Genomic DNA, 23,130 nt, shown 5'->3' on the forward strand with positions numbered 1-23,130 from the left:
CTGCTATCTCTCGTCTCAATGGACAGATTGATAGCAGTGGGAGCCATTGTCTCTTGCTGTTGTCAATCAAATCCAGTGACACGGGAGGTGAGGGTGGGGCCGAGTCCTGCTGTCTGTGTCTGGATGCAGCAACGGGACTCAGGATGCTGCATCCATTGGGTGCTCCCATGGAAAGCAGTTTTGTTGTGGGAGCTCCCGACGAAGAGGAGGGGCCTGGAGCACCGGTGGGGCACCCCAGAAGAAGATGCTTGGGGTTGCTCTGTGGAAAAAACATTACACAGAGCAGGTAAGTATAAGCATGTTTGTTATTTTTATAAAAATAAAAGGCAGAATTAAACCCTTCAATCTCTTGCAGCCAAGGTAGCTGCTTTTGCTGGATCTGGAACTGCCATGGTGCTGCACATGTGATGAGTTATGACACCAGCCATTTGATGGTTTGACAGTTTGGTTGAGGACATAAACAAATATGACAGTTAGTAATTCCAGCATTCCAGGAATGTAACTGTTTTTTTTTTGTTATGTTAAATCGATAGGTTTAGTTCTACTTTATGATTCACTGCTGAGGCTCTGGACTTCAGAAAAATGGCAGCCTACAGCAAGAAGAGACAGGAACACTGCTGGAGGCAATTTACAGCACATGCTAATTTTGGTAGTGTCATTATTAATGTGGAATGTATGTTCTTTGCTAAAGAACATTATTTGTTATGGGTAAAGTTCCGCTTTAAGTAAATATCTCCTAAACTGTATACATTTAGGAGATATTTACTATACCTACAGGTAAGCCTTATAGAGGCTTACCTTTTAAGCATAAATCAGGCCAAAACACCTTTTACTACCACTTTAACATGGGAATAGCTTGTCTTTGATTTTTTTTTCTTAGTTTCCATATTCAAAACTACAGTACAGCCTGGCTAGGACTACACAAACATGGCCGCCATAGGACTCCAGCACACTAGATATAGAATATCATCTCTCTAGTGCCAGAAATAGAATACACTGGAGGAGTCCTCTGATTGGTTCGTGTGTTCTCGCGAGACTTTGTGACCGGCATTGAAATTCAACACAAACGTGAAGCGCTCGTTGTAGTGAGCGAGTTTGTGGTGGTAGCGGAGATCGGCGGCGGGTGACGTCACCATGGTAAGAGCGCGAAGCCGTAGGTGGCCGGTCTGGCGAAGTCACGTGCGAGCTGTGTCTGCTGAGGGTGATGGGATCTAGTGACAGGAAATGCTGGGACTAGTAGTACTCACTAGTCAGCCTATCAGTTCACGGTGGGGTATATTTCTAGAGTAGGAATATGTGACTGTGTAGGTTGGCCCTGAGCTTCTCAGGAGGGGAATATTCATTCTATCTAAAGCCACAGTCTATTCCATTGTAATGGTGGGATATAGAACTCTTGTCAGGGTTGTGTTGCTGTCTGTATCCTGTTTAACCACTTGAGGACCAGCCTCGATTTGGAATTTAGGTGTTTACATGTTTAAAACAGTTTTTTTTTTTTTTTTGCTAGAAAATTACTTAGAACCCCCAAACATTATATATTGTTTTTTTTTTTTTTTTTTTCTAACACCCTAGAGAATAAAATGGCAGTCATTGCAATACTTTTTTTCACACCGTATTTGCGCAGCGGTCTTACAAGCGCACTTATTTTTGGAAAAAATTCACTTTTTTTAATAATAAAAAAAAAAAATAAGACAACAGTAAAGTTAGCCCAATTTTTTTTTTTTTTATATAGTGAAAGATAATGTTAGGCCGGGTAAATTGATACCCAACATGTCACGCTTCAAAATTGCGCCCGCTCGTGGAATGGCGTCAAACTTTTACCCGCAAAAATCTCCATAGGTGACGTTTAAAAAATTCTACAGGTTGTATGTTTAGAGTTACAGAGGAGGTCTAGGGCTAGAATTATTGCTCTTGCTCTAACGATTGCGGCGATACCTCACATGTGTGGTTTGACCACCGTTTTCATATGCGGGCGCTACTCACGTATGTGTTCACTTCTGCGCGCGAGCTCGTCGGGACAGGGTTTTTTTTTTTTTTTTTTTTAATTTATTATTTATTTTACATTATTTTATTTTTACACTTTAAAAAAAAAAAAAAAAAAAATGGTGTCACTTTTATTCCTATTACAAGTAATGTAAACATCCCTTGTAATAGAAAAAAAGCATGACAGGTCCTCTTAAATATGATATCTGAGGTCAAAAAGACCTCAGATCTCATATTTACACTAAAATGCAATAAAAAAAAAGTAATTGAAAAAAATGTGCCTTTAAGACGTATGGGCGGAAGTGACGTTTTTGACGTCGCTTCCGCCCAGCATTGTCATGGAGACGAGTGGGCGCCATCTTAGCCTCACTCGTCTCCAGGCACAGCACAGAGAAGGACGCGATCGCCTCCGCCGCTGGCAGTGGAGGGCACCGGATCGCGGCGGGGGGAGGGGGGGCCTCTCTCCCGCCACCGAAAAAAGTGATCTCATGGCGAATCTGCGGCAGAGACCACTTTTTTATCTGAAAGCCGACCGCCGCACGAAAACGGGGTTATGGAAGCTATCTGCTGCCATAACAACGATATCCGCCGCCAATGTTTGGATGTACATCGGCGGTCGGCAAGTGGTTAATCACTTCCGGACCACCCCATGTACTTTCCACTGCGGCAGGGCGGCCCGTTAGCATGAAATTGCGTACCTGTACATCTTCTTCGGGGTCTGGCGCTCCCACTGTGATTGGACACAGGGGGAGCCAATCGGCGCACCCGGCGATCTCTCCCGAGAGAGGCAGAGCGGAAGATGGAGGTCTTGTGTTTTCTCCTAAGCAGGAACACCTCCCTCTCCCCATACAGTAAGCACTCCCTAGGAGCACATTTAACCCTTTGATCACCCCTGATGTTAACCACTTGCCGCCCGCCATATAGCAAAATGACGGCGGCAAAGTGGTTTCAATATCCTGACCGGATATGACGTCATATGACGTCACCAAGATATCAAGCCGCTGCTCAGTCTGACATACCTCAACTCCGATCTAGGTAAAGAGTCTCTGATGGAGACGAAATGCTGCTCTTTACCACGTGATCAGCCGTGTCCAATCACAGCTGATCACGATGTAAACAGGAAGAGCTGTTGATCGGCTTTTCCTCACTCGCATCTGTCAGACGCGAGTAGAGGAGAGCCGATCAGCTGCTCCTCTGACAGGGGGCGTCTGGGCTGATTATCAGCGCAGCCCTCCTCCCCCTGAGGATGTCCACACTGGACCACCAGGGATGCCACTTTAGACCACCAGGGAATGTAATCAGTGCCCACAATGGATGCCAATCAGAGCCCACAATGGGCATCACTGATTGGCAGGCATTGTTTGGCACTGATTGGTGCCCGTCAGTGCAGCCCCATCAGTGAAGGAGAAAACTTACTTATTTACAAAGTTTTGTAACAGAAACAAAAGAAAAAAACTTTTTTTTTTTTTTTTCAAAATTTTCGGTCTTTTTTTAAAAATTTTTTTTATTTGTTTAGCAGAAAATAAAAACCGCATCGGTGATCAAATACCACTAAAAGAAACCTCTATTTGTTGGAACAAAATGATAAAAATTTAGTTTGGGTACAGTGTTGTATGACCACGGAATTGTCATTCAAAGTGCGACAGCTGAAAATTGGTCTGGGCGGGAAGGTGTATATGTGCCCTGAATTGAAGTGGTTAACCCCTTCTCTGCCAGTGTCGTTAGTACAGTGACAATGCCTTTTTTTTTTTTTTTTGCTCTGATCACTCTATTGGTGTCGCTTTAGGCCCCTTTCACACTTGTGCGACTTTTCCTGTGACTTTGGACATCAGAGTCGCATGACAAGTCATACCCCACGATTTCCAATGATAACCATTCGTATCTGTGCGACTTCAAACTAGTCCCTGCACTACTTTGGTCCAACTTTGATGCGAGTTGAGGTCCATAGACCAAGTTTCCACAGACATTCCCTGAAATCGTGCGACTTTCGCGGCAGTGCGAAAGGAACCTTAGTGTCAGATTTGTCCGCTGCAATGTCGAAATTCTGCTAAAAATTGCTGATTGCCACAACTGCTAGTAAGAATAAAAATAATCCCATAGTTTGTAGCAGGGTGGATTTGATTTAAATCATCATTTTTTTTTTTTTTTTAAAGAGCAACTGTCATCTCTGTCCCACAGCAGATCCTCCTTTGACTCGCTGTTGACTCACCGACAGTCTCATTCACTTTAATGGGATGACTGGTGATGCGGCAGTGACACAACAAGGCGAGGGATGTTGGGGCAGCAGGTGAGTGGATGCCCGCTAACGGGCACTGCCATGATGGAGCTGAAATGACAGTTGCTCTTTAAATGTAAGGCCTTATTCTTGCTGGTAGTTTAGATTCTTTAATATTTGCAAACAAAATGAAGGTTTCCTATTTAGAATAAGCAGCTCTCAGGTTAGTAAAAAATAGATATCAGAACCGATTCAATCATACAATTTGTAGTGTACATAGATTTGCAAAACAATGGGATAAGGGAATATTCCTTAATATTGTTTTATATCATGGCTACTGCGAAATTGTGTGAATGCATCAATGCAGTGCATGCCATCTCAGCTTGGACTCATTGAATGAGTTTACCAAAAATGTAAATATTGCAGAATATACAGCCTTGTGTTACATAACGAAGCTCCATTTCATGCTAAATAAACTAAACAAAATTATTATAGTTTTCTACTGAAAGAGGATCTTCACACATTTTGTAGACTTTAGCTCCGTGGCTTCTAAATATAGCACCGAGTGCTATATGGACCTTTCCCCCCCCCCCCCCCCCCCCCCCACCTTACGATATGTGGCCCGGCCTGTGGACGGGGGCTTTGTGGCTATTTTCATAATTTCCTCTGATCGCCGCACTGTCTCCTGGGATCTTGTGTCATTCATCCCAGGAGTCAGTGCGGAGAGCTGCCGTGAAATCACGCGTGATTTCAACAGACGGCGCTGTTGACGGTGCTCCGATTTGTGTTTACTGCGCGAGATCGGGGATAGAATGGGCGGTGCATGCTGGTCGATCAGCAGCACCGTATCCCGGACAACTGGCAACAGGAGAACTTATAATTTTTTTTTATCGGAGAAAACTGAGAGCAGTAAGCTCTAAAAACGGAATAAGTAAGTTCGATATTTAAATATATTAAACATTGTCATTTTGCCAAAAAAAAAAATGTGGAGACAGTAAAACCCTGCTTTAAGAGAATATAAATATATATATATATATATTTATTATTAAAATTAAATTTGATTAAAAAAAATATATATATATATCATTGATTTATATCCACCCTGGTTTGTAGACGCTATAACTTTTGCGCAAACCAATCATTATAGCCTTACTGGGATTTTTGTTGTAGCAGAATACATATTGGCCTCAATTTTGAGGATTTCTCTTTTTTGTGGAAAAGTTTTATAGCACAAAATAAAAAAATTTTTGTTTATTCAAAATTATTGCTTTTTTTTGTTTATAGCGCAAAAAATAAAAACCACAGAGGTGACCAAATAACACTAAAAGAAAACTCTATTTGTGGGGGGGGGGGGGAGACATAAATTAATCTTGTTTGGGTACAGCGTCACATGAACGTGCAATTACCAGTTAACCACTTCAGCCCTGGAAGGATTTAACCCCTTCCTGACCAGAGCACTTTTTACAATTTGGCACTGCGTCGCTTTAACTGCTAATTGCGCGGTCATGCAATGCTGTACCCAAACGAAATTTGCGTCCTTTTCTTCCCACAAATAGAGCTTTCTTTTGATGTTATTTGATCACCTCTGCGGTTTTTATTTTTTGCGCTATAAACGGAAAAAGACCGAAAATTTTGAAAAAAAAAAATGACATTTTCTACTTTTTGTTATAAAAAAAAATCCAATAAACTCAATTTTAGTCATACATTTAGGGCAAAATGTATTCAGCCACATGTCTTTGGTAAAAATAATGTCAATAAGCGTATATTTATTGGTGTGCGCAAAAGTTATAGCGTCTACAAACTAGGGTACATTTTCTGGAATTTACACAGCTTTTAGTTTATGACTGCCCATCTCATTTCTTGAGGTGCTAAAATGGCAGGGCAGTACAAAACCCCCCCAAATGACCCCATTTTGGAAAGTAGACACCCCAAGGAAATTGCTGAGAGGCATGTTGAGCCCATTGAATATTAATTTTTTTTGTCCCAAGTGATTAAATAATGACAAAAAAAAAATACAAAAACTTGTCACTAAATGATATATTGCTCACACAGGCCATGGGCATATGTGGAATTACACCCAAAATACATTCTGTTGCTTCTCCTGAGTATGGGGATACCACATGTGTGGGACTCTTTGGGAGCCTAGCCGCGTACGGGGCTCCGAAAACCAATCACTGCCTTCAGGCTTTCTAAGGGTGTAAATTTTTGATTTCACTCTTCACTACCTATCACAGTTTCGGAGGCCATGGAATGCCCAGGTGGCACAAAAGCCCCCAAAATGACCCCATTTCGGAAAGTAGACACCCCAAGCTATTTGCTGAGAGGCATGGGGAGTATTTGCAGCTCTCATTTGTTTTTGAAAATGAAGACCGACAAGAAAAAAAATGTTTTTTTTTTTTTCAATTTTCAAACTTTGTGACAAAAAGTGAGGTCTGCAAAATACTCACTATACCTCTCAGCAAATAGCTTGGGGTGTCTACTTTCCAAAATGGGGTCATTTGGGGGGGGTTGTGCCACCTGGGCATTCCATGGCCTCCGAAACTGTGATAGGCAGTGAAGAGTGAAATCAAAAATTTACGCCCTTAGAAAGCCTGAAGGCGGTGCTTGGTTTTCGGGGGTCCCATACGCGGCTAGGCTCCCAAAAAGTCTCACACATGTGGTATCCCCATACTCAGGAGAAGCAACAGAATGTGTATTGGGGTGTAATTTCACATATTCCCATGGCATGTTTGAGCAATATATCATTTAGTGACAACTTTGTGCAAAAAAAAAAAAAAATGTGTCTTTTTCTGGCAACTTGTGTCACATAAAATATTCCATGGACTCGACATGCCTCTCAGCAAATAGCTTGGGGTGTCTACTTTCCAAAATGGGGTCATTTGGGGGGGTTTTGAACTGTCCTAGCATTTTATGCACAACATTTAGAAGCTTATGCCACACATCACCCACTCTTCTAACCACTTGAAGACAAAGCCCTTCCTGACACTTTTTGTTTACATGAAAAAAATTTTTTTTTTTTGCAAGAAAATTACTCAGATATCGATCCGTTCAGATACTATACCACTAAGGGAGGTGTATGCTGCGTGCGTGGGTGTTAGTGGTACTGGTGCTAATCTGACGCTGCCTGGGGCGACGCATATCACCGCCGGGCAATCAGGGGGCTAAACCTTTATTCGGTAATAAACGGCGGGTGCCCTGACACTATAAAAAATAAACGAACTAACCAGCGTCATCCGTAACAGTTATACGGTGATCAGTGGTGAAAGGGTTAACTAGGGGGCAATCAAGGGGTTAAAACATTTATTAGATAGTATATGGCGGTCCCTGTCGCTATAAAACGCTGACAGCGGACCTAAATATTAACCTCCCTAACTAGCGTCACCAGTGACACTAATGCAGCGATCAGAAAAATGATCGCTTAGCGACACTGGCGACGGGGGGTGATCAAGGGGTTAAAACTTTATTAGGGGGGGTTAGGGGGGTACCCTAGACCTACAGGGGGCTAACACTAACTGCCCTACCACACTAACTGTCACAAACTGACACCATGCAGTAATCAGAAGAGAAAAAAAAAAAACTGCTTGGTGTCAGTGTGACCGGGGGGGGGGGGGGGGGGGGAGGGGTGATCGGGGGTGTAAAGTGTGCCTGGCATGTTCTACTGTGTGTGTGTGTGGTGCACTCACATTGCAGTCTTCTCTCCTCTGTGCCGAAACGGAAAATACCGAGCCGAGGAGAGATGACATCATTTCCTTTGCTGCTGTTTAGCATACAGCAGCAGAGGAACTATTCTGATTGGCTGGGAGCGATTGCGGGGGGGGGGGGGCGGCGAATGGATGGCCTCCCCCTCGCCTCTCATCGCTCCCAGACCAAAGCTGACCGCCTCGGGCTCCGGGGGGGGGGTTGTCCGATCGGACCCCCCCACCCGCGGGAGGCAGATCACGTACAGGTACGTGATTCTGCCTGCCCGTGCCATTCTGCTGATGTACATCGGCGTGAAGTGGTCGGCAAGTGGTTAAAACAGCGCAGTGACAAATTGCAAAAAATGCTCCGGTCAGGAAATGGGCGAAGCCTTCCGGGGCTGAAGTGGTTAACAAATTGAAGACCAGGGCTTTTCTGGCACTTTTTGTTTACAAGTTGAACCACTTCAGCTTCAAAAGGTTTACACCCCCCCCCCCCCCCCCTCTTTTTCACGACCAGCCCACTTTTTGTGATACAGCACTGCATTACTTTGACAATAGCGTGGTCGTGCGACACTGTACCCAAATAAAATGGCTGTGACTAAGCACCAGGGAAGGGATAGCTGTGGTGTATTTGTACCCCCATTGCTGTATGGATTGTGTTGTGTGTTTTTTTTCTTTTTTTGTTTTTTTTTGTTTTTTTTTTTTTTTTCTATCATGGATCAATAAAGATGGTTTTATGGGAATGCGGCCATCCAGACTTTTCACTTTGTACCCAAATAAAATTGATGTTTTTTTCCCCACAAATAGAGCTTTCATTTGGTGGTATTTGATCACCTCCGCGGTTTTTTATTTTTTGCGCAATAAACAAAAAAAGACCGACCATTTAAAAAAACAAAAAAAAAAAAAAAAAAACAATTTTTTTTTTAACTTTCTGATATAAAACATATCCAATGAAAAAAAAAATCAAATTTCTTCATCAGTTTAGGTCAATATGTATTCTGCTACATGTTTTTGGGAAAAAAAATCCCAATAAGCGTATATTGATCGGTTTGTGCAAAAGTTATAGCGTCTACAAACTATGGGATATTTTAATTTTTTTTTTCTATTTATTTACTAGTAACAGCAACGATCAGCGACTTATAGAGAGGCTGCGATATTGCGGCGGAGAAATTGGACACTGACACTTTTGAGGACCAGTAACACTAATACAGTGATCAGTACTAAAAGAATGCACTGTCACTGTATTAATGACACTGGCTGGGAAGGGGTTAACATCAGGGGCAATCAAGGGGTCAACTGTGTTCCTAAGTTGTGCATACTCGCTGTGGGGGAGGTGCTTTGACTAGAGGAAGGCAAAGATCCGTGTTTCTGCTTAGCATAGAATCATAGGATCAGTACCTTCCCCTCTGACAGAACGGCGATCTGCCTTGTTTACATAGGCAGACTGCTGTTCTGCTTCTTTCCCAAATGATTGGTGGGTCCCAGCGTACATCGAGTCCACTGGACCCGCTGATTGGCTCCCGCTCCAATCACAGCGGGTCGCAAGCGGCCTGCGTGCCCTAGACCCAGAAGTACAGGTACGTAATCCTGCACAGGAGAGCCACCTTGCCGCCATATATATGCAAGCAGTTAAATCAGTATTTTTTTGGTAGAAATTTACTTTGAACCTCCAAACATTATACTTTTTTTTTTTTTTTTTTTTTTTTATTTTGCAGAGACCCTAGGGAATAAAATGGCAATTCTTTTTATGTAACAGTATTTGCACAGCATTTTTTCAAACGCATTTTTTGGGGGGGGTGGGGGGTGGGTTTGAAGAAAAAAACATTTTAAAGAATAAAATTTAAAAAAAAGCACAATATTTACCCCAATTTTTTTGTATAATGTAAATGGATGTCTAACATGTCATGCTTTAAATTTGCCCACACTTGTGAAATTGCAACAAACTACGGTACTTAATCTCCTTAGGCGATCTTGTAAACGCCTTTTACAGGTTACCTGTTTAGAGTTAGAGGAGGTCTAGCACTAGAATTATTCTCGCTCGCAGCAATGCCTCATGTGTGGTGCGAACATCCTTTAAATATGCGTGAGTTGCATATGTGTTTGCATCTGCACACAAGAGGGATGGGGGCGCTTTATGTATGTGTCACTTGTATTCCTATTACAAGGAATGTAAACATCCCGGGTCATAGAAATAGGGATGACAGGTCCTCTTTATAGAGAGAACTGGAGTCAAAAAGACCCTAAATCTCTTCACCTTTTTTGAAAGCAAAAGATAAAAAAAACAACTTGTTTACCTCCACCCCAGGCCGGAAGTGACATCATTCCGGTCCTCCAAGACCATAGAGGCGATTAAAGCAGATCTACTCTGATTGTCTGTGTGACAAGCTGGTGGCACCATTGGATTGTTTCTTGGGCGAGCCAGCGGAAACGGTAAGCCTAAGAAACAAAGGCAAATGTCCCCCTCCCGCCACTTCTGAAAGCATTCTAGCCGGCTGAAAAAAAAAAAAACAGTACCGGGGTTATAGCTGATATCTTCAGCCATAATCCCGGTAAATCACTTGCAAACCGCAACATATATATGTATTGCGGTTGGCAAGTGGTTAAAAAAGAAGTACGGTCAAACCTTTTCTGGTCATACTTGTTTTGTGGGTGAAAGGAGTGCGCTTGGTTCTGCCCTCCTGTAAACCCAGATTCAGCTAACAGCGGGCTAAAGTCAGCTGATGTGGCAGAGCTGCTTTAGACTCTATGGAAGGATACCGACAATACTGTCAGGATTGCTAATTGCTTAGTACTTGTTCTCTGTTCTTGATCTAAGGCTAGCCAAGTGGCCATTATTATACAATTTTCCTTTAGATTTACCAAAACCATAAAAGATTAGGTCAAACCTAAACACTTTTTCAATTTGTATTGAATCAGGCAGACCCTTGCACCACATAATTAAAGGTAAATCTAAAGGAGATTGAATAAGCACATTGTATAATGTAAAGCCAGCTGCACATCACATGGAATCTGCAGCCTAGTGGTGGTTATGGCCTTGTTTAGACCTGCTTTGCTGTCCACATTTGGATCATTGTATGGACTGGCAGAGAGGAGGCGTTGTATTGCCTCTTTACTGTCTGTTTTAAACCCCTAATTACCCGACAATGCATGCGGTTGTAGAGCGGCTCCTTTCGCTCGAATGGGTCGGGCTCGGTAGGCTATACTGTCCGCCGATCGTGACAGGTTGTATGATTCCTGCTGCGACATGTATACCTTAGCGGCAACAGGGGGTGCAGGTGAGGGGTGGTAAAAATGTGGCTCAACTGTGGGGTTTTACTGCCCCTCAGTCGCAAGTATAAACCAGGCCTATGATATATATATATATATATAATATTTTTATTAGTTCTACAAATCTCGGGCCTATTCGGACAAGGATCTGACCCAGTGTGTGCAAGCCTGCCAGGAAGTTATCACCTGAACGGCTAATCATCTGTGTCTGGGGCATTCCCCACCACATGTACACAAGGGGCATGTATATGTGTGGTTGTGGGGTGGGACATGCACCTACCATAGATGATTGCTTCAGATCCTTGTCCAAAGAGGCCTGAGCTCACCACTGCCCCTCCTACCTTTTTATATTCAAGGAAGCTGCCATCTTAGCCTGTGTTGATCTGCAGGTGCCATGGTGTTGTATATGTGATCAGTTATGACAACCCAAGCAGCTGTGACTGTTATTGTTCACAGAATGTCCTGAATGTATCTGTTTTAGGAAACCATTAGAATGGAACTAAACCCTTTGTTTAACCACTTGCCGCCCGCCGTATAGCAAAATGACAGCGGCAAAGGGGTTTAGTTATCCTGATCGGACGTGATCAGGATAACAGAGCCGGCGCGCACCCGCGGCGATTGGAGGTGCTGTTTGTCAGTCTGACACCGCAACTCCGATTGTGGTATGAAGCCTCTGACAGAGGCTTCAGCTGTGACCATTCACAGCTGATCATCGCATGAACCAGGAAGTGGCGGTAAAAGGCTTTCATTGGTTCACGCTGACGGGGAGAGACTATCACATTGATTATCAGCACAGCCCCCATCAAAAGGTGCCCATCAGCTGCCAGCCTGTCCCTCTCTATAAAGCCTGTCAGTGTCAATCAGTGCCCCATCAAAGTGACACTCAGTAAAGCCTATCCAGTGCTGCCTATCAGTATTTTTTTTTTATTTTTTATTTTTTTCAAAATTGGCGGTCTTTTTTTAATAGTGCAAAAATTAAACCGCAGAGGTGATCACATACCACCAAAAGAAAGCTCTATTTGTGGGAAGAAAATGATAAACATTTAGTTTGGGTACAGTGTTGCATGACCGTGCAATTGTCATTCAAAGTGCGACAGCGCTAAAAGCTAAAAATTGTCCTTGGCAGGAAAGGGGGAAAGTGCCTGGTAATGAAGTGGTTAAGATTTTTTTTTTTTTTTTACACTTCCTGTCTTGTAGAAACAGGAAGCAAGCTAAAATATCACCAAAGTGATTAAAATTAGACAGTTTACATAATGTGTGTCCATTAGGGCTGGGGAAAAAATTGATTAGAATCTTGAATCGAGTTGCGAGGTCAAATCGATTTTTTTTTTTTTTTTTTTTTTTTTTACACCATGTGCCGATCCCTGAGGAGCCGCGGACTAGGCCGAAGCCACGGCCTCTCCTAAAAACTCCTACCCGCAGCTCCTCAGGACCGCCGCTGTGTCCATGAAAAAAAAAAATTTGAATCGTGAATCGAGTTTTTTGGAGAAAATCGCCCAGCTCTAGTGTCCATTAGATTTTCTCTCCTATTCTCATTCCAGTGATGAGCTCAGACATGACCGTACACGACTTTGAACCCACTAGTGCTATCCCACCAGGAAGCTGTCAAAGCTGACAGCCAATCATAGGCAGCAGACGCGTTCTCTTCCCTGTAGCCACACACCCCTTGCATAAGTGTGGCTGTAGGATGGGAAATGCCTCAGTTGCCTGTGATTGACTTTCGGCTTTGACAGCTTCCCAGTGGGATTGCTTAGGCAAGTTCAGACTCTCATGTCTAAACCCACCTGAGCTCGTCACTGTTGAGAGAATGGATTTCCCTGGAAACTTTGACAGCCATAAAAACCCCCCTCACCACTCTATTTATTTAAACTTTATTTAAAAAGAAAAAAAGTTTTGCCTTTAGCTACTTTAAAGCGCTTGCTAACAACCCAAAAAAAATGTATCTTGCTCCTTTTAAAGCATGCATAACAGCACAGTGCTTGTGCTGTGCAATTTGCCCCTCCCCCGTATCACCTGAAATACCTGGCTGATCCTGCCAGTTTCTACCCTCCCCTTTGTAAACGGACAATGGTTCATCATCGCTGCTGAGCCCTGACATCGCGGTCAGTTTACGTGCCTCCGTCATCCGCAGCTCTCCTGTGTCATCCTTCCCCCTCCCCTCCCTGCCTGTCAGCTAGTGACAGTGACCACCACTCCACTTCTGTTGCTCTCATAACTGTTTGTTTAAAATCCTCTTCCCTCCTCCTCTCTCGGCCCCGCCCACTGCATCTGTCAGCCTAGCAGAGGCGAGAGCCTGCCGGTGACGTGATCGCAGGGAACCGCTCTAAAATACGGTAAAGGAGGCATTTTTGTTATATAAAACAGACAGGAGCAGCTATCATTGGGGAACCAGCAGGATTATGTAAATTGATATAAGTGTATGTGTGTGTGTGTGTGTGTGTGTGTGTGTGGGGGGGGGGGGGGGGGGGTTTGTGTGACCATCTTCCTGATCACTTGACCACAGATTGGCTGTCACAGTGGTCACGTGATCAGGAGGCAGACACCATAAATCTTAGACCCTTCCCTGCTGTATCAAAAAACTATCTTCTCAAAACTTTCTTCTCTGGGGAGCTGTATTGGTGAGCTATGTGTGCTGAGTTCCCACCTGCTGTGCCCATCATGAAGGGTTCCCACCATCCTTACTAGATTCCATTTTATATTCTAGAGAATGTAACTGGAAGACAGAGATGGGCAGGGAGGAGAGCTGGCACTTGGCCACTTAGCACTGACTATTAGGGATCTACAAAAAGCCAGGGGCTGACTTGGCCCATCCTGATCCGCATAGCCTTAAAGTCTTTAAGATGACCGTTTAAAGAGTTTGCCAAATAAGTTATTTAATGTTGAATGATGAAACGCAGTGTTAAGCTATGTGAACACATTCTGAAATATTTGACATTAATTTGTCTGCATTGTCATTTTTCTATAGTTGTTTTACTCCTTCTTCAAATCCCTTGTGGGCAAGGATGTTGTAGTAGAGCTGAAGAATGACTTGAGGTGAGTATTTTCTTCATTGATGGCTTTGTTGTATTCCTCACCCTCACATAGCCCTCTATCTATGGAAAATTCATGGTGACGCAAAGGATTTTGCCTAATGGTGAACTTGTGCATTGTCCGTGCAGGAAAAAAAAACTGTCTCACCCTAACATGTTTACTTTGTGATATTACCCTGCTGTCCACCATGTAAAACACATGTACAGCGCAAAAGGATGGGTTGTAACTCCCACATGCTGCACATATGCATCACCTGGCGGCTAATGTTTCTGTTCATAGACCAAGCTGTCAAAGAATACGCACAGTCCTCACTAATGATCAGTAGCCAGCGGGCAATCACGGTGGTCATGCAATGGGGCAGCCCAGGCATGCCAACCCATTTAAGGGGATGGCAGGGCAGAAAGGGGTTAAGGTCATCTATCTAATCTATCTATCTCCCTGTTCTGCAGTGCATGCTGCTGCTTTAAACGGCTTTCTTTCCCTCAGTTAGGCTAGTCCTGATCATACGCACTGGTCTTTTGGGACTGCTTACATTAGGCAGATGCGAGGGGCAGGATCTAATGTCTCCCAGTATTGGAGGGTATGTGATCTCAGTCCTGTGACGATGCAAAGCTTCACAATTGAAAGACTCTAAAGCTCCACCTGCTGGTTGGATTGATAAGCTAATATTATTGTTTAATTTTTCACACTTGCCTGCTCTCTTCTGTTTTGTAACTTATTAAACTTTTGTCCTATTCCAGTATCTGCGGCACACTACATTCAGTTGATCAGGTAAGACTAAAGAAATATTTTTGGTTTGGTTGTATTTGAACTATTATTGTAGCTCATGTCCTTTTTTAATATAACTGTGTAATTTCCCAGGAAGTCCAAGATGATATTTTGGATTGGGGTATTTATCTTGGTTATAGGTGTGCAGTCTTCCTTTTTTACAAGTAAATATTTGAAGTATAACTAAAGGCAAATCTTTTGTTTTAGGCCCCTTTCACACGACAAGCCGGCTAGGATCCGCCTGTCAGTTTTTCAGGCGGATCCATTGACTCCTATGGGCAGGCGGGTGTCAGCGGAGATGTGTCCGCTGACACCCATCTGCCATCCGATCTGCTAAAATCAGACGCATGGCGATACGTTCGTCATCCGTCCGATTGGATGAGATCTGTTGAAAAATTACATGCTGTTTTTTTTTTCATCCAATCTCTCCATAGGAATCAGCGGCGCTTGACAGGCGCCTCCCCGCTCAGTGAGCAGAGACGGACCTGTCATCCGCCGACTCAGCGGAGTTCAACTGAGAGATCTCCTGCTGAGCTGGTGGACTCAGCTGAAACAGATCCGCCTCATGTGGAAGGGGCCTAAGAGTGGGCGGGAGCTAGCATACCGGTCAGTTTTTGTTTGTCTCCCAGTCTGGGAGATTCACCCTCTCCATTTGTCGTGGTGACCATTATGAAAGTAAGTGAAAGAAAATCCCAAGTTTTGAGTGGTCACCAGAGCAGGAATAAGAGGGGTAATCTTCCAAGGGAGGCGCTAGTTCTCATGACCCTGGATTTTACTAATTTTGAAGTGATTGCCTTTTGCTTTCTGTTGTGCTATGGGACACGGAGTGAAGGGGTATCTCCCCAGTGGGTGACAGATGGCCGAACCTGACAGGGGTTGTAACAATCCCTTGGGCCTCATTACACGGCACTGAGTCCTGTAGTCCATGAATGGACTGCTGCATCCCCATACATGGGCTGCCTGCACACGCCACCTGGTGGCTCAAAGCCACATAAACACACACCCCCCCGTGTATCCGACTGACTCCTTGCTCTATGCAAAAGGAAAAAAGTGTGCCTTTTAGTTTAATACATGACGTGGGATTCCTAAAACACTCCAATTTAGCTAAATAGAGCACAAAAAAACAATGCTTGCTTTTTGGATTGGCATTTCTGATTAAAACTTCACAATTGAGACGGCTTATATGGGATAGGTAACCCTTTTGACTCATTCAATTCAGCTAGCTTTTTCTGATGGAAGCCCTCAGTAGCAAACAATTTCTGTCTTTTTTTTTTTTTTTCTTGTTTTTTATATGTAATCCATACTAATGCAGTATAATAATCTTGCATGTGTTTTTCTAGTACCTAAACATCAAACTGACAGATATCAGTGTGACAGACCCGGAGAAATATCCTCATATGGTGAGTTCCAGTTTTCCTAACACCCCATGCACAGCTGTCTGCCCATCTGTAGGGGTACATTTATTAATAATGAGTCCGTACCAATACCATACCTGAAGCTTGTAAGCAGTGTGTTCCACACAAAGCTTTCTTTTAGGGCTAGTTCGCACAATGGACAGCTGCTGCACACTAAATTGCAGCAGTTTAGTGTGCAGTGAGCCGACAGTAGGGGGCGGTGTAATGCGCCTTTCAGGGCATTACTCAGTTCTCTATTTGAAGTGTACAAAGTGACACTTCATTTATGTCACTCTACAGCAGCACTGTGCCGCGGTTCAGCGATCTTTGATCCTGCCCTGTGCACTGCAATAAAATACAGCAAGTTGTATGCGTTTTTTGGCGGTGACTGGTGTTCTTCCATTGTTAAGGGGTCTCCCCTGACTACTGCTTGCAATGCCAGGGTTTCCAATTGCCCATAATTTAGTTTGCCGGATTAAATACTGTGTTTTTCAGATTCATTTTTTGTGTTGCTGGGCAAGACTGGTGTTTTTGGTGTGCATTGCATTTGGATGGCACTTGTGTTGATTACAGAAGCAGTGTTTTTATTTATTTTTTTTTTCCCCCCACTTTTTAGTAGAAAGAGTTTATGATAAAACCTACACTCAGGCTGTGTTCACACTTTTGTGTGATGACATATAACATCACATTGCTGTGCAGACCACATGCGATGTCTGTGATGCAAATTCAGCCTTACAAGCTGTATGGCTGAAATCAAATCGCATATGCACCAAAATGGTGTAGGACCCTTTTTTTGGTTTGCACTGTAATCAAATCACATGGGTGTTCACACCTATGCGATCCAATTCCTGCACCATTTGACAGTTCGCACTGCGATCTGATCTGGGGGTGTCATTTAACTTTCTATTGACATCCACAGCGGTACGCAGAGGGCAGTGTGATCCGCCGGCCAGTGACTGGATTCACATTGGTGTTTGCATCGCATATGTGTAAACCAGGACAATGGTGCGCCTCCCCATTACTCTGTATACATTTTAGTGTAAATACCTTTTTTTTATTAGGTTTTTCTTTAGCAGTTTCTATACTCCACATCCTCGTAAGCGTGCAACTGGTGGAAGAGACCGTTCCCTCTCTGACAACCACTAGAACAGTGGAAGGTTTGTCAGGCTTGCACATTGACACTGAGATGCTGGAGCTTTGATCACATGACTGCATAAAAAAGTTTGGGGGAGGGGGATAAAAGGTAATGTTTGTTGTGATATATGCTAAAATGTATTAGAGCTGCACAATTAATCGTTAAAAAATCGTGATCTCGATTCACCCCCTCTGAGGATCTGTCCTGCTGAGTTTGCAGTTTCTTTCATATAAACAAGTGGAGAGATTATCTGCTCACTCGCCTGTCAAAAGAAAGCATCCGGGCAGTCTGCCAAGTTTAGAACTTGGAACATTGTAACTTCCTTCTTAGATCAAAGGGATAAACTTCTCTGTGTAAACAAATAACCCTGGCAATCTGCCAAGTTTTAAACAACGTGTAAGGCCCCTTTCACACGATCGGACCGTTCAGGTCCTCCTGTTAGTTTTGACGGCGGACCTGAACGGGTGATCCATGTTAGTCTATGGAGCGTCGGATGTCAGCGGAGACATGTCCGCTGACATCCGACCCCGTCCAATCCGCTAAAAGCAGACAGATGGCCCTACGTCCAGGTCCGTCGCTATCGGATCGGGTGAGATTTTTCGTCCGATCCCTCCATAGGCGGCAGCGGCGCCTGAAAAGCCACTCCCGGCTCAGTGAGCAGAGAGGGACCTGTCATCCGCCGGCTCAGCGGAGATCAACGGAGAGATCTCCCGCTGAGCCGGCGGACTCCGTAGAAACTGAGTCCGCCTCGTGTGAAAGGGGGCTAAATGCAGGAAGTTTAACCACTTAAAGTCTAAATCTTTTTCTGACACTTCTTTCTTAAGTTAAAATCAATACTTTTTGCTAAAAAAATTACTTGGAACCCCCAAACATGCAACTTTTTTGGGAAAAAATACACTTCAATAATAAAAAAAAAAAACAGTAAAGTTAGCAAATTTTTTTTTGTTTTAATGTGAAAGATGATGTTGGGCCGCAAGAATCGTGAGCAATCGTGATCTAAGCAATAAAATCGTGATTCTCATTTTAGCCAGAATCGTGCAGCTCTAAAATGTATACACAGTTATGGGGAGGTAGCATTAGGTTTATTGTAGCCCTTCCTTTTACGTTAATGCAGTATTAAACCAAAAAACAGATTTATTAAATCACAGCTTAACAATTCTTAGATGTGGTGGCTGTATTAGGGGTTGTGTGTTTGTTTATTTTCATCTGTTGATCTGGCAAGCAAGTCTGTTTATTTTTCAACTTGCTTTAACAGACCAAGCCGTCCAGAAAAACTAGTAATTTAGAGGGTTGAGACAAACCTTTTACCACTGACAGGGGTGCTTTAAAATGATCCGCAACATAGTTGGTAAGGTTGAGTAAAGACAACAGTCCATCCAGTTTAACGTGTGTGTGTGTGTAAAAATAATTTCCCATATCCCCCGTATATTGTTTTCGCTAAGATGCCCATCCAAGAGTCTTTTAAAACTATCCATGCTTCCTGCCGACGCCACCGATTTGTGAAAGAGCGTTCCACATCCTTACCGCCCTGACAGTGAAAAACCCCCTACGCATCTTAGGGTTAAACGGCTTCAGTTCCAGTCTCATCGTGTGGGCCAGTGTCCCCCATTACACTCCCTAGGACTGAAAAGTTTCATATTTACGTTGGGATCGCTGTTGAGATATCTGTAAATCGCTATCATATCTCCTCTCAACTGTCTCTTCTCCAGGGAGAATAAATTTAGCGCTTGTAGTTGTTTTTTTTATTCATTTATGTAATACCTTTTGTCCCAAAAGGAACAACATTGTTTGCTGTAACTGCTCAAGTGTTAGCTGAAGTTTGGCTTCAATTTCTTGGTCAAGTCCATCTACAGTGGATATAAAAAAAGTGTACACACCCCTGGTTAAAATGTCAGGTTTTTGTGATGTAAAAAAAAATAAGACCAAGATAAATGATTTTAGAACTATTTTTTCCACCTTTTTAATGTGACCTATAAATTGCACAACTCAATTGAAAAACAAACTGAAATCTTTGGGGGGGGGAGTAAAAAATAAAAAAAAATGTGGTTGCGTAAGTGTGCACACCCTCTAACTGGGAAAGTGGGAAAGGAGCTGTGTTCAGAATTAAAAGAGAAATATATGGGGGTTTTTGCTAGTCTTACTTACCTTGGTGGATGCAGCATCAGACCGATGCTGCATCTGTCCCCCGGTGTCTCTACACTGAGAACCGAGGCACCGAACATCACCCAAGGCTCGGTTCTCACTCCTCCCCGAGCAGAGCGATGCTGACTTCCAAGTCTGGTGGATCCAGACTTGGAAGTCAGGATGATGCGCTGCCTCGACTGATGACAGTGATGTCAGCGGAGAGCGGACTTCAGACCGCTCTGCGCTGAAAACTGGTCACAGGCGTGCAAAACTAATTGCACTTCTGTGACCCAGAGGAGAAGCCCAGCCTAAAAGCTCAGGCTGGACTTTTTTTTTTTAAGCAATCACATTTTAACTTGTGTTTAAATAGGAGTCAGTACACACCTGCCATCATTTTAAAGTGCCTCTGATTTAACCCCAAATAAAGTTCAGCTGTTCTAATAGGTCTTTCCTGACATTTTCTTGGTCGCAATTCTACAGCAAAAGCCATGGTCTGCAGAGAGCTTCCAAAGCATCAGATGGATCTCATTGTTAAAAGGTATCAGTCAGGAGAAGGGTACAAAAGAATTTCCAAGGCATTAGGTATACCATGGAACACAGTGAAGACAGTTGTCATCAAGTTAGGAAAATATAGCACAACAGTGACATTACCAAGAACTGGACATCCCTCCAAAATTGATGGAAAGATGAGACGAAAACTGGTCAGGGAGGCTGCCAAGAGGCCTACAGCAACATTAATGGAGCTGCAGGAATATCTGGCTGTGTGGTACTTGTGACCACAATCTGCCGTATTCTACATATGTCTGGGCTATGGGGTAGAGTGGCAAGATGGAAACCTTTTCTTACGAAGAAAAACATCAAGCCTAGCTAAAATTTGCAAAACACATCTGAAGGCTCCCAAAAGCATGTGGGAAAATGTGTTCTAGCCTGATGAAACCTAGGTTGAACTTTTTGGCCATAATTCCAAAAGATATGTTTGGCGCGAAAACACTGCACATCACCAAAAGAACACCATACCCACCGTGAAGCATGGTGGTGGCAGCATCATGCTTTGGGGCTGTCTTTAGCTGGAACAGTTGCCTTAGTCAAGGTAGAGGGAATTATGAACAGTTCCAAATACCAGTCAATATTGGCATAAAAGAAAGCTGAACATGAAGAGGAACGTCATCTTTCAGCATGACAGCGACCCACAGCCTACATTCAAATGTAGGAATGGCTTCACCAGAAGAAGATGAAAGTTTTGGAATGACCCAGCCAGAGCCCAGACCTGAATTTGATTTAAAAATCTGTGGGGTGATCTGAAGAGGGCTGTGCATCACCAATCTCGCAATCTGGTGATTTGAGTGTTTTTGCAAAGAAGAGTGGGCAAATATTGGCAAGTCAAGATGTGCCATGCTGATGGACTCGTACCCAAAAAGACTGAGTTCTGTAATAAAATCAAAAGGTGCTTCAGGTATTCAAGTATTAGTTTTAAGGGTGTGCACACTTGTGCAACCATATTTAATTTTTTTTATTTTTACTTCCCTCCACCTAAAAGATGTCAGTTTGTTGTTCAATTGAGTTGTACAGTTTAAGGGTCACATTAAAGGTGGGAAAAGTTCTGAAATGATTTAGCTTTCGCTCCTTTCTTTATTTTATTTTTTTTTTAATTTATTTAATATATCCCCACTGTAAATCTGCTAGTCCATCTAACATTACCCTCTCCCAGACTGACAATGTTGCTGTCCAAAGGTGTTTGCTTTACTACGTCATCCACAATGGACACCACTAGGCGGGAAGTGTTGCTGGCTAGATCACCAGGGAAAAAAAATTAATGCAGCTAACACATCGAAGGATTGATGAGCTGCAATACATTATATTTTGGGGTTTAATATTTCTTTTAATAAACAAAGCTACTGCTACTGTATGAGACACAGGTGCCACCCACTTGTAATGCTCACCAAAAGTATTGTAGCCTTTCCTTCTGCTTTAGGAAGTGGAAGGAGATCGTTATAAGGGGAAAAAAAGTCAGGATTGAGGAAATTGTTGGCCAAAGGCCAAAAGATGTTTACTGGTAGAAATCCTTTTTAGAGGAAAAGCTTAGAGAAAAGGATTGGATGCTGTAGGTAGATAACATGTCCTTTTCAAAATGCTAGTTACCTGGCTGTCACGTCCCCGGTGTCCTGACTTTACTCTAAATTTCCTGGTTAGTGACTCTGTAGTGGAGTCAGACACAGATGGGCAGCTAGCACTTTCAAAACAAAATTTAACTATTTCCTAATCAATTTCTTGTGAGCTGTCGGTGGCAGTTACATTGCAGTCCCTGTTCCTGACCAGTAGCATCTCTTTGTGTTGCCACAGCTGTGTGCTTGGTCTCTGGAATCTTCACCGCACCTCCCCTTCAGCATCCTGAACCAGGATTTTTTTTTTTTTTTTTGTTTTATTTTCTTCTGTTTGTCTTGACCTTCTTCTTTTTTTGTGTCTTGACCCCTAATACTTTTTGCTTTCTTGAACAGCTGTCTGTGAAGAATTGCTTTATCCGGGGCTCAGTGGTGCGCTATGTCCAGCTTCCGGCTGACGAGGTGGACACTCAGTTACTCCAGGACGCAGCAAGGAAGGAGGCTGTGCAGCAGAAACAGTGACCTACTGGGGCAGAATTTTATGAGACCATACAGGGACTCCCTACTACTGTTGCCTTCGTGCTAAGGCCGATTATTCTCTTATTTTTCAGATCGATCACATTTAAGTGTTTGGGCGTTTGGAAAATGTTCCAAAAAATTGTGGTTTTTTTTTTTTGTTTTTTGTTTTTTTGCAGGCTAATGTGTTAACCTGCTATTCCCTAAAGATGAAAAGTTCATGATCAAACCAATATTGTGACTTTTATGTTTTTTTTCACTTCTGTTTTATTGGTGGGCTTCTCCCGCTGTCAGCTCTTGCAACACTGACACCAGCAGACGAAACATGGGTAGTGCACTCAAGCCAGGCTTTCAATTCTTTATACACCTGCATTGGTTATTGAGTTAGAAGTAATGCTGATACTTTTCAGAGTTCTTCAGTTTTGTTCTGCAGGCTGGTACAGAAGTTGTTAGTTTGTTGCTGGGCTTTGGGTGGAACTAGGTGTTTACCTACTAAAGGCAAATAGGCTGATTTTTGCAAGAGAATTTTCCCTTGGCTTAGTGAGTTCTGCCAACTTCCAGCATCCAACCACTTGCATGCAAAAATATTTCTTTTTTTTTTTTTTTCTGCCCATGCGATTAGGTTTTCTTTATAAATGGCTTTTCACCACAAAGCAAAGGGAAACGTCCCTTGCAAAAAGACCGACCTCAAGGTGCCAATTCAGTCTAAAAATGTTTTATTTTTTTTTTATTCGAAGGGAACTGTCATTTCTTTTGGGACAAAGTAAAGCCAACAGGCTTGAGAACAATTTGTTAGAATGCAGCAAACTCATTTTGTGTTTTTATTTTTTTAATGTTAAAAGATTTTCAGAGACATGCCTGTCTGGGGAGAACACTCCTCTTCTTTTTTTAATATATTAAATAAAATACGGTTTGGATATCA

General features: G+C 43.0%; 1 protein-coding gene across 1 annotated transcript; it reads left to right on the forward strand.

The window, feature by feature from the left end:
- The first annotated feature begins 1,011 nt into the window (after positions 1 to 1,011).
- On the forward strand, positions 1,012 to 23,130 carry LSM2 (LSM2 homolog, U6 small nuclear RNA and mRNA degradation associated). Its single transcript, XM_073598936.1, has 5 exons — positions 1,012 to 1,137; positions 14,108 to 14,175; positions 14,913 to 14,943; positions 16,281 to 16,340; positions 22,089 to 23,130. The coding sequence occupies exons 1-5, from the start codon at positions 1,135 to 1,137 to the stop codon at positions 22,212 to 22,214; spliced, it is 288 nt and encodes a 95-aa protein (XP_073455037.1). The 5' UTR covers positions 1,012 to 1,134; the 3' UTR covers positions 22,215 to 23,130.

This window comes from Aquarana catesbeiana, linkage group LG09, assembly GCF_042186555.1.
Source record: "Aquarana catesbeiana isolate 2022-GZ linkage group LG09, ASM4218655v1, whole genome shotgun sequence".
NCBI classification, from domain to species: domain Eukaryota; kingdom Metazoa; phylum Chordata; class Amphibia; order Anura; family Ranidae; genus Aquarana; species Aquarana catesbeiana.

Bases quoted from the DNA above. Each gene is read 5' to 3' on its own strand.
- LSM2 (XM_073598936.1), top strand. The intron at 14,944-16,280 runs GTAAGACTAAAG...GTGTTTTTCTAG, and splicing joins CACTACATTCAGTTGATCAG to TACCTAAACATCAAACTGAC. The intron at 16,341-22,088 runs GTGAGTTCCAGT...TTTCTTGAACAG, and splicing joins CGGAGAAATATCCTCATATG to CTGTCTGTGAAGAATTGCTT.